Here is a 12,165-nt window from a genome sequence, read left to right as displayed (position 1 = left end):
AAACTATTGTGTTTATCTGTTGTATTAAACCTTTCTGTTAGTATTGATTGTGTGATGAAAATAGTTATGAACAAACATATGTTTAGGAATTATAACACTGCAAAAATGGAATACAGAAAGTTATTACAAGTCCATATTTATTTGAATAAAGTGAAGTACAATCTTTTTCTAATCCAGAAAGGTCCATTTATTGAGTAAATTATCATAATTCCAAATTTAATTTGGTACTACCTAACTTCACCTACCTGTAACACCTTTAAATTAGTGTTTTTTGAACAAGATGGATGATAACTTTATTTTAAGCACATTATTGTACTATATTACTGGGGAAAACAATTTTTATTTCAGATAAAATTTTCACGAGATATTTTGTCTTTCATTATGCCTACAAATGTTTGAATCTTTCATATATAAATGATTAGTGTGGTTGTTGCTTGAAGATACCAAAAACTTTGTGTTTCAGGCTTAACACTGACATCCTTCTCGGGAAGAGTGCTGGATTAAGGACGTTGCTGGTTCTGACAGGTATTAGTGATCTTAAGGAAGTTGAAAGATGCAGTAAGAGTGAATGTGAGAATGACCAAAATATGGTTCCTGATTATTATCTCCCAAGTTTAGCTGACCTGGGACAACTGATGGGAGTATTCTGATAAAATATTCTAGTAGAAAATAGGTTTTTGGTTCTGCACTCATCTACAAAGTTTTACTAAGTTTGATCTTATGAAAGGAATTTTCTGCTTTTAGTATTTAATAGCATCATATTTTCATTAAGAAATCACTTAAATTATTAAACATGATGATTTTGTTAGTCTATTAAATTATATATTGTACCTCAAGTGTGGGGAAGTATAGGTTCTTGGCAAATGCAACTTTATCAGAACACATGAATTGTGTGTTTAGTTAGTGATATAGTAGTTTCAACTTACCTAGTCTTCTATCATATTAATGTGTGGTTTTTAAAAAGAGAACATGCCATACACCAGATGCATGACTGTTATTTCTTGAGAAGCCTGATGTATTGATAAGATTATAAAATATATTTATGTATCAGATAAAAAGAATGAATGCTAAAAAATATTTGCAACTGATATTTCATTTTTCAAGACATTTTTATATTACATCAGGTGACTGTAGAAATCACAAATTTGACCTAATAGTGTTACACATACAGGTTGTAGATAAAGCTTACAGCACAATTTGATATTTAAATTGCAAATGACAACTGTGTGAACTCCACTCTCTTTACAAGATTTAAAAGCACACTTTAAACACCAAATGTATCATTTATAAACAAGATACAAAGCCCAACAACGTAACACTTTAGTTACTTGCATGCTTTTCTAATACTGACCCAGTTTACCAACTCTTAAAAATACCCAGTGTAAGAAAAAAAAAAATCATTCAACAAATATCTCCAAATTCTAACAAACATGACAGCACAAATGTATAGCCATTTACATGTTTTATTTAAAAATCTAACTCTTTATTAAATATAAATACTCAAGTTGCTTTTTCTTTTGTAATATGAGATCAGAAAGTTTTACATTACATTAGACAATTAGGTTGTGAGGATAACTTTTTATTCACTACAGCTTAAATACTATGTTCTTTTATTCCTGTGTAATCACAAACCAATTTACATCATTGACGGAACCACCCCTATTAAAAAAACATTTGTCCAGAAGTGTTAATTTCATATTGTAACTTTACAGCAGATTAATTATTTAATACATTTTAATTTCAACCCAAGGAAAGATCCAGTGCAACTGTAACACTTGTTTACATAATTCAGCTAAAGATACAATTAACACAAAGTCAAACAGTTTGGAAATTACATTTTAATTGAGTAAGCACAGTCCTTTATACAAACTTAACTAACATGTTTAATATATTTTTGAATGTTGTACTAGAAATAATAGATAACTAATTATACATGGACTGAAATACTGCTAACTCAATGTACTTCACAAAGTTCCCATTGAATCTTCAGTTAATTTTGAAGAATCAAACAATATTTTACACTTGTTTGGAATCCTATAATGTGTTAAATATACCATGATATATTAATCAAATGTGTTGTTTATATTTTGTAATTTATTATTAGAATTATGATAAACTAATGAAATATTCAAATCAAACTGCCATGAAGGTAACATTTTTGAAACCTTTAAGAAACCTGTAACACAGAACAATGTGTTTCTTTCATTCATCAATGTCTTGAGACAGTAATTTTTACCAACAGCCCTAGTGTATAAAGTAGGAACACTATGAAACTGACAGTACACAGTACTTTATTATTTAAAAAATATACCAGGTTTATCTGACAAATGGAATCAGTACTAGTTTTACTGTGCACTTTTAATATTTTGGTACTTATTTTAGGCATAAGACTTATCTTTTACCATATTCACCAGTTTATAATTAATATATAATACAGTACACATAATTTAAATTTTAACACTTCCTAATTATAATTATAATAAAATCAAAATATAGTTAAAAAAATTCACAACATAGTTCGAAAGAACAATAATACGTTAAGTATAAGTGAAGTGTTTTGGTATTTTTCTAATATCATAAAACATTTGTCACTAAGCCTGAAGGAAAGTCATGTAAAACACATAAGTGCTATCTTAAATAGTGGATTTATTGAGTATTTATGGTTTCAAGTGCAACAATCTATAAAAAAAATTTACCAAACCCTCAATTGAAGACAACAGTTTTACAACATAAACAAAGTAAACCAGTTTTTTTTTTTATTTTAGAAACTACATAGGTGCTGCAGTGAAGTGAAAGGTACAGCCCAGTCATGTTAAAAATTGGAATGGTCGTGTCTTACCATCAAGTTTCATCAAAAATGTTTTCAATTACATCAATTTGTAATCATATTACCAATTCAATCATCTTCTAACCTGAAATTCCATTATCACCAACATATTAATACATGTTTAGACACAACACGAAGTGTTACCTGCACAATTTTTGATTTAACAGTATTACAAAATTACAAGCTGAAAATTTAGTACATAAAACAGATTCCTAAGACATGCCTGAAATGGTATTAAACTCTCTAGACAAGAAAGTGGCAGTAAAACTGCGAGCATACTGTGTTTTAGAAGTTGTTTGTTGTGTCATCATAATGGTCTAAAGTCAGCTCTTAGGGATACTTTATCAAGAAAAATGTTCTTTTTACAAACAGAGACAAAGAAAGATATCCTGAAAAAGCTGATACTTATCAGTTATTCTTATTCATCTCCAAGATTATGATGTACTTTAGAAAAATCAAAATCTTCTCCTGTTCCTCTGCGAAAAATATCCAGAACATCCAAACATGTGGTCTCGAAGTGAGTTGTTGCATCAAAAGTCTCTGATATGAATACCTCAAAAGAAACAACCCAAATTCAGACGAAATATCTGTACAAATTAGTTTTCAAAAATCTAACTCAACTTCAAAACGTGCTCTAATAAATTAAATAAATAATTTAATTTTGCTCTGAAAAAATTTAACAAAAATACCAACGTTTCAAACAAACTAACTTTGTAATACTGATGGGATAATTATTTTAAAGTTGCTGCACCCAAGAGTATTAGCATATCAACTACTTTGTTTCCTGTTGTAATGACATGGTTTCCAACTTGGATCTTCTCCAAGGAGATCTGCCATTCTAGTCTTCCTGTGAGGTTAGATTATTTCAGTCAATGCACTTTTACACCCAAACCAAAGCCTGCAATTTCTTTACTGTGATTTATATACTGTCAACATATTTATGTGTATGACCATATAAAAGGCAAGGAGGGGCATGAAATGGGGGCTTTGGGCCAAAACATTTGGAGGCTATTGACTTGACTTGTTTGTAAAATGTATTTGATTTTGACCATTAAAATTAAAGATTACCTTTGTCAACTAGACAACAATGCTTCTTTTACAGTTATTTCACCATACAATGTGAGGAATTTATGTACAGTTTTTTATAAAAAATACTGAAAATATTACATTGAAGTTATAAAACAGGGAAAACAATATTTTAAACAAATAGGATATAAAATATTAGAACTGAAACATTGTAACCTGCAATTAGCAAGATTTTGTTAAAAGCTTTTACTTATTTTCCTATACAAATAAACAGTTTTATCACACACACAATTTAAAATCCTGATGTTTTTAAATTAAACATTATAACCTCACTAGCTCTTCTAAGATTATTCAGTATTATCGTATTACACAAAATTGTTTTGGTAGCAATTTGCAATACATACCTGGCTTTCTCGCCCGTCTTTCTTTGGTTTATAAACATCACTAACACTTACAAACCTTTAATGAAAGAAAATATTGCTACATGAATGCATAAAAGTAATTGTTTAAAATTCATTTTCAAATCATAATCAAAGGTTTATCACATAACAAGTATAAGCTACAGTAAATTGTTAATAAAAAACCTCAAAACCAGTACAAACAAGTGTTATTTATTGCAGTCAGTTTTGGTTCAACTGGTATATATAACATGCAGGAGCCAGAAATGTTTCCTGTGACTATTGGATAATCTCATTCATTCATTTTTTTATCATGAATTCTACATTCATGTACATATAAGAGAAACAAATGCAAAAGATGAGTTGTAACTAACTTAAAACTAAGAACCATGTGTGCACATAACTGACAGTGTCAACATAACTGGTTTAATAGCACATAAAATGAAGACTCCAATGAAAATAATTAATCATAGAAAGTATATTATACATCCAATTCATACAAAATATACTGAACTTCACAAATCTGTAATACTGTCCTATTTTCAAATAACAAGATATATTTAATTTTTAATACACTTTTCCACTACACAATATGACTGAAAAATGATCTTATACATAATATAGATCAAGAGCACCAACTTACTTTTGTTTGATTGGTCCCAAAAGATCAAGACCTGGCTTTATCTCTTCTTCAGGGTTAGGGGTCTCCACTGTTGTGCTAACCATAGCTACAAACCAGCCTTTTGCTGCTACTTGATGTGTATATGAAACCATTGATACATAGATGTCTAGAAAATATGAAGGAACAGTTGAACTTGTGTTAACTGTTCATTGTATGTTATACAGATTATGTACTCATATTTGTTACATTCATCCACAACTTTTGATCACTTAGTACTACTGCAGATGTTTTTATAAATAAGTGCATTATAAAGTGTACCAACACATGGCATCTATAACATATAATCTCTGGATGAGGTAAATACTGCAGTACACATTTGTGTACATGTACATAAAAAGGTTATATATTTAACAAGTATATATTCTAGATACCATGTGTTGATATCTAGAACATATATTATAATCTCTGGATGAGGTAAATACTGCAGTACACATCTGTGCACATGTACATAAATGAAGGTTATATATTTAACAAGAATATATTCTAGATACCATGTGTTGGTATCTAGAACATATATTATAATCTCTGGATGAGGTAAATACTGCAGTACACATCTGTGCACATGTACATAAATGAAGGTTATATATTTAACAAGTACTAAACTGCACTACTCGTTCACATCAGTTTTTTGTTCTATTTTTATATATATAAAAGAATATAATTGAAATAATTTTGATTAATACCAAAAAGTGAGATTCTTAAAAATTCTTTCGATTTGAGACAATGGGTTGTAATATTTAGTAAGTGATTGGGAACATTTTTTGAAATTACTAGTGATATGACAGGATCAATTATATTTGTATCCCCACAAGTTGTAAACAATGGTCAGAATTATTACATAATGAATAATGAAGTGTTACACGTGCAACATTTATGGACTTGTTGCTCATCGTGCACACACATTTTTCAATGAGATCCTTTAAGTTTAAAATAGCAAATACAAACTAAGCTGTATTTCGTTGCTGTTATTTGTAATATATTTTTTCCTTTTCATATTAGGAGACGTAATTAATTACTATAAAAAACATCTATAACTTGATAATATATTAAAATATGAAATATAAAAACATGATCCTTTCTAGTTATAACCATTAAGGGCACACAGTTCATGAGTTTTTATTTTAGCTAACATGACTTCCACTTTTGTGTGTAACTTTCAAATATTTGCTAATAGCCAAAAGGGTAAGTCTTGTCACAAGTACTTGTGAAAAAGATTCGACCAAAATAGAAGCTTTGAAACATAGAAGGTAATTTCAACTAATTTTAATTAGGTTATTAAAACACCAACACTGAATAAAACGTAAGTGACACTGGCACTTTGTAATAAATATTTACAAAATAACAAAAGGGGCAATCGGAGAGTGATAAAAGTTTTACCAGAATGGCGTCCAACTTGCTTCTGAGGAATGATAATCTGACAAGACAAAGCATCCTTTGTGTTGGGGATTGGATGGTTCATCAAACAGATGCACCTGATTACCTAGGGGAGAAAAACAAGAAAAGTCTGATAATCTGGTTTTACCTTCATGCAACAAAATGTGAGATTGATCATTTGAATGAATCAAGTAAATTTTTCTTGCATAACTAGCCTGGCAAAAAAAAAAAATAAATAAAAGATTTTTAATTACAGAGTTGGATCACCAGGATGAAAAAATAAATTATTTATTTTAAAATTCCAAAAATTAATTTTTAAATTTTTTTAATACTTTTATTTAAATACAATGTTAAAATGGTTTTCTTTTTAAACCATTTTATTATTTAGGTACAATGACAGTTACATATTAAATGGTTCATTTTATTTTTTCACCAGTTTTCAATGTCTTAAAAAAAAAACATGTTTAGCTTCCTTTTTAGTTCCAAATCTGTTCCACACTTCCAACTGAATTAATCCACAGAGAAAAAAAAGGTGTTCCAATTCTACTGTTCAGGTAGCTGGTGAACAACATCAAGTACTGCTGGATTAATTTCATTTTTTAATGATTTTTACAAGTTAATTGCTCAAACATCCATAACCTGTTCAGTGCCGTAGACGAGATAACTTGTCCAAGCTGATCGGTAACACAGTGCCACGGACGAGTTAATTCGTTCTCAATAATACCTAACTTCAACACTAGATGTCAGCATCATACATGCATTTGACCTACTTACATATTGTTTCACTTTCGAACCAAAATAGCGTCACGAAAAAGGCTATAAGATGAAGAAGTATTAGAGTTGTATTTTGAACTTGGTTTGAAGTTGCCGTAGCAGCTGAAATACTTAGCAGTCAACAGGTTAAAGATGTTTTCTTTAAACATGAGTTGGTTGAGAATGTCTTGAGCTCTGTATTTAATAATGGTTGGAAAAAGACAAAAGATTTTCACACATGTCTGCAACAAAGTTTATAGCAGATTGCACTTCCTCTGACATGAATGAATTAAATTTGCTACTCAATGAGCTGGATAGAGTTTGTGCTTGCCAGTTGAAGAATTTTAATATCTATAGGAACTTCAGTGTTTGTAAGGTCTTGCAAAAGAACTTTCCATGCTTCTACAGCATAAGCAACAGTACTTTGAACACACTGAACCTTATGTAAGTAAACAGATGGGCTTGAGTGTATTTAGTACGTCTTATGTTTCATTTGAGGCTCATATTCTTGATCAAATTTCAAATGTTACAATTATACCATCACAAATTTGTTCACGTACCACCACTCACCAGCTTTTAATGTACACTTTAAAACAACCAGAAAATGTATTCCAATAAACTTCACCTGGGAAAATTCTGTTTTCCACTGACATTATACAATGAAGCAGCAAATTTATTATTTCAGAAGTATCTTATTACTTGTACAACACTTGTCTTAACGCAAACAATCCCAGTATCATTTGTTAGGAAGTTTAACAGATGATCTGACTATTCTTATGTAACAGGCTGATCTCTTTCTGCATCTTCTTCTAATATGTGCCTCATTTTATTTTACAATGCCTACATCATTAGTTACAACAGTTCTTACTTTTCATTCCAACATAGCTTTCTAACCTCCAAGAAAGATTTAGTCAGTTTACTAAGACACTCAGCATTGCATGGGTGTTCAGATGTATCGGATGTGTCAATTAGTTACAACTCTCTATCAGTGCTAATGACGCAGGTCTGAGAAATCTCAATATACTGTTCTACTCATGCAGACTGTGAAGGGCTTATGCTACTTTAGAGTTTAGAGCATCTTTTGATGTAAATAGTGTCCAACACTTCATTTTCTATTTGATTTAAACTAGTTGGCTTATAAACACAGTCTTAGCATTCACACAAACACTTGGTGTTCCATATACTGAAATTTGGTGTTTATTGTATGAATGACAGTTACAATTTCTTCTTCCAGTTCTTTTTCCTGTGAATTTGATGAAACGCTGGATGAGGCTTTTCGTTTCTTAGATACTAGTGGATCTTAAATTTCTGTTTGTGTCTGTAATATCTGTTTCTTCACTATCATCACCTTTTACATGCTGTTAAGTGCTGCTTCATTCAAGCCACAAGACTTTCTAACACTGTGCATTTTACTCTCTTTCAACTTTTAACAGTTGCCAGTTTTTTTAAACAATAAAACAAGAATTTTGTACCAGCTTATGTGGTAGCAAACTCATTTAGTTGAGGAGTACATGTTCAAAACACCAATGCAAAGTTTAAGAATTAGTGCCAAACCATGCATTTCTGAGACCTCATAATGTGGAAAATCACAGAAACAAGTAATTTTAAGACTAAAAGGTTTGAAATAACTTTTTAAAAAAATTCTTTCTGCAGTGAGGTTTTTTTTTTTATTTAAGTCAAGAAATCTGATTTCTATTTTCCAAATTTAATAAATTAGTAGTTTTATATCAAACTGGTTTAAATTAATCCATTTTGTGGATAAGCAAATCCAAATTAAAGTAGCATGGTCCTCTCACTAAAATTAATAACAGCTTTGAAATATCTGTAAATAAAAATACTGCTTCAACTAAAGATAGAAGTACTGTAAAAACAAAAGGTGTGTAATACATACAAAATCATATTTTGTTTGGAAGCAATAGGACCAATAACCTGTGACAATTTACACAAGTTTATGCAATACAATAAATAAACACTAACAAAAAGTAGTTTCTCTGCACATCTAAAATCACTTTTAAAAAAAAAAAATTTTCAAAAGAGAAAGCAAAGATCAATTTGTACTTCAGTTTGAACTCCGTGCTCATTTCAGTTTCTATGCTAAACATTTACAAATTACATAATATAGAAACAGTTTAACGATCAGTTTTAAGGTGTTTATCAGCAATCATATGCATAACTTTACCCTTTGAAAATTTCTAATTATTATACAAATATCTGAAGTTAGGTTTACAAAGATGGCTACAGGAAACACTGCAGAAATTAGACTGTTTACATAACTGAAACCTTCTTTAAACAAATATCCCAGAATTCCACTCCATCTTCAACAATTATAATTAGTATAACTCTACATTTTTTAAGTCTAAGTACCACAATCAGTGTTAAATACTTGTAATTCAACTTTGAAATCAGTAATTTTTCTACAATGTAGCATCATACTTTTAATTGTTTAAACAATATAATCTTTCCATTTGGAAGCTCTTCCCACTATTACATTTAACTGACTGACAGTTTAAACACCAAAGTCATAAATACATGTACTTGTGCCTGTTGTGAGTTTTGATACAATATATGGTTTGTGATCACAGTACCAGCATTATCATTTATCACTACACGTGCAGAGAAATAGGTCACTTTTGAGCAGATGACAGTACCTGTATGGAATGGAATCATTTGAAGACAAGAAGATAAATGTAGCAAGGAAGAATTAATGATGGCAAACATTTGTGAGAAAGATACGTGTTGCACAATGCCATACTATGTTAAAAACAAATATTGTGACATAATATCTGAGACAATGAAAAAGAAGTGGTAACATACAATTTCAAGTGGAAAGACACCACACAAAACACACAATTTGCTCAAAGTATTTTTCAGAAAAGATAATACTCGAATATCATTGATAAGTAGGTTAATTTGTTTTACTTAAGATCATGCACACTGAATTAATATTATCTTGAAATCAAAGGAAACCACTTACTTAAGAAAGTGAAACTGAAACTCAATGTAACAATGAATACAGCTAAATGTATTGTTGTCTTATGTTCTTCCTCATGAAGCTCAATGTATTGTTTCATCAATTAAGTATCTTTGCTGTTAATGATGGTTTCAAACTTTAAAAGATTAAAATTATATGCTACCCAACATCAGGTGTGACAATGATACAAGAATATTGTATTAAAATATAAATTTAAAGATCTTATGCTAGAGAAGAGACTTTACTCTATTACATAACTTAATCACACTGATTATTAAAAGTTAACAGGTACTCAAATTTTCAATGTTGCAAGAACAAACTATGCAATAATAAATGCATATGAAGTCATATGTAACATATATAATGTATTCAAAGAGTAAAAAAGAAAATGTTATGCTAAAATTCAATGTCTTCAACATACAACAGAAACTAACTTAAACAGTTTATTAATTTAATCAAACAAGATTTTAGGTTATAATAATTATGGTATGCCTGAACAATGACAACATAATTACGAGTAATTTACATTAAATTTCATACTTTTGAGGATTGATTTAAATTTCATAAATTGAGGATTGGTTTAAATATTAACTTTTAAAATTAAAAACCTAAAATTTATATAATATTGAAATTTTCATCATTGCTGTGTTTTGATATCAATGTTCTTATGCCATGATAACAAAATATATTAATTAAATTTTGAATGTAACTCAGTGAAATCTCATAACATGCACAAACAAGGAACCCAATAAGTGCAATGTACTTTTAAAATTCCTAGCTGTAAACGTTACAAAGTTACATTCAAAATTTAAACAACTTTGCTATCTATGTATATCAATGAAATTAACATTGAACTGTATGTTATAATTTGAAGTTTTATATTACCTCAGTTTTAATTCCTGTTTCAAGAAACCTTAAAAAACAACTTAAATTTCGTTTTTGTTGTCATGTGACCTGCTTTCACACACACACTATTTTGATTTATATAATGCCAATCCTTTAGATGTGTGTCAAGACAATAAGTACCTTTACTTGCCCTATTGGCCTAAGTTTCAAAATTCTTTGACTGAATTGAGTAGAAATATGTAACAAGTTTTGCCAACAATTTGACAGGTGCCACACACACCTTATATACTTAACTTTGACATTTACAAACTATACTTATTGATTTGACATTTTGGTTTAAAACCATTATAAAAAGCTGATTTTACACTATAATCCACCAGTTATTTTGAAAATGATTTGCAGTTGTTGTCAATGGATAGATATAACAACCTATAGTATTGTTAGCTGCTTTATCCATGATAGCAATTATGTTTTTTTTACCTAAATATGTTATAGTTAGAGACAGTTAAACTGTATTTAGGTTTCACTTTTATATTTTAGTTAATTATATATTATTTGTGCTTTGAAATTCATATTTTAAAGATTTAATGATTTTTTTAAATATTATTCAAAGCTTTGGTTTCCTCAACAAGTCTTTCCCAACTTGTAGAAGTGTAAGATATTTTGCCAAATACTAAACAGTATCAGCTGATGATAACCTTATATTTCCTGAACACACACTAAGATCTGTTGACAAAAATAATCAAAAATAGAGAACATGAGATAAAATAAACATTAAAAATAAATTATAAGTCATAAAGATGTGAAACTATGCATCTTACCCAAAGGAGATATTTTAAGATTATTCTACAAAGACATAAAAAGTATGTATATATTTCCATCTCTTGATTTCAAACATTTTACTGCACTGCATACTGATGATAATGACACAGTAGATAAAATGGAAAATATAAACACTTAGCATAGAAAAATTTATGTCCATTTAGAAGTTTCTAGAAATTAAATAATGCATCAACATTATCATTTCCCATAACAATCTTAAACACCTCAACTTCGTTTTTGAGAGAAAATTTCAGAGATCTTAACATGTTCTCATACAACAGTCTCTCCATCTCAATTATCACCCTAACATCTCTGCTCAGAAGATCAGATCAAAAATTATTCTGCTACAGATTAACACACACAAAAAAAAACAAAAAAAATTTACAACTACTCAATTCACTGATACTGAAGTACCATTTGGTAAATGTTTGACAAAAATTTATAAAAAGTAAGGAATCTATAAAAA

General features: G+C 29.3%; 2 protein-coding genes across 2 annotated transcripts in view; one reads left to right on the top strand and one right to left on the bottom strand.

Annotated features, from left to right (window-relative positions):
• LOC143244556 (glycerol-3-phosphate phosphatase-like) overlaps window positions 1–2,138 on the top strand; it is a 44,292-nt gene extending 42,154 nt beyond the window's left edge. Inside the window, 1 exon segment of the mRNA XM_076489477.1 lies at window positions 464–2,138. Coding sequence (XP_076345592.1) covers window positions 464–650 — 187 coding nt within the window. The 3' untranslated portion in view covers window positions 651–2,138.
• The window catches only part of LOC143244550 (rab GDP dissociation inhibitor beta-like), a 29,709-nt gene continuing 18,619 nt past the window's right edge, over window positions 1,076–12,165 (bottom strand). The window contains exons 7-10 of the mRNA XM_076489467.1: window positions 6,311–6,413; window positions 4,895–5,039; window positions 4,258–4,312; window positions 1,076–3,380 (exon numbers count right to left, since the gene is read on the bottom strand). Of these exons, the coding sequence (XP_076345582.1) occupies window positions 3,246–3,380; window positions 4,258–4,312; window positions 4,895–5,039; window positions 6,311–6,413 (438 nt within the window). The 3' untranslated portion in view covers window positions 1,076–3,245. The remainder of the gene's footprint in view (window positions 3,381–4,257; window positions 4,313–4,894; window positions 5,040–6,310; window positions 6,414–12,165) is intronic.

Source organism: Tachypleus tridentatus, chromosome 1 (assembly GCF_004210375.1).
Source record: "Tachypleus tridentatus isolate NWPU-2018 chromosome 1, ASM421037v1, whole genome shotgun sequence".
Classification (NCBI taxonomy): Eukaryota; Metazoa; Arthropoda; class Merostomata; order Xiphosura; family Limulidae; genus Tachypleus; species Tachypleus tridentatus.
This window is presented reverse-complemented; position numbering and strand designations above follow the sequence as displayed.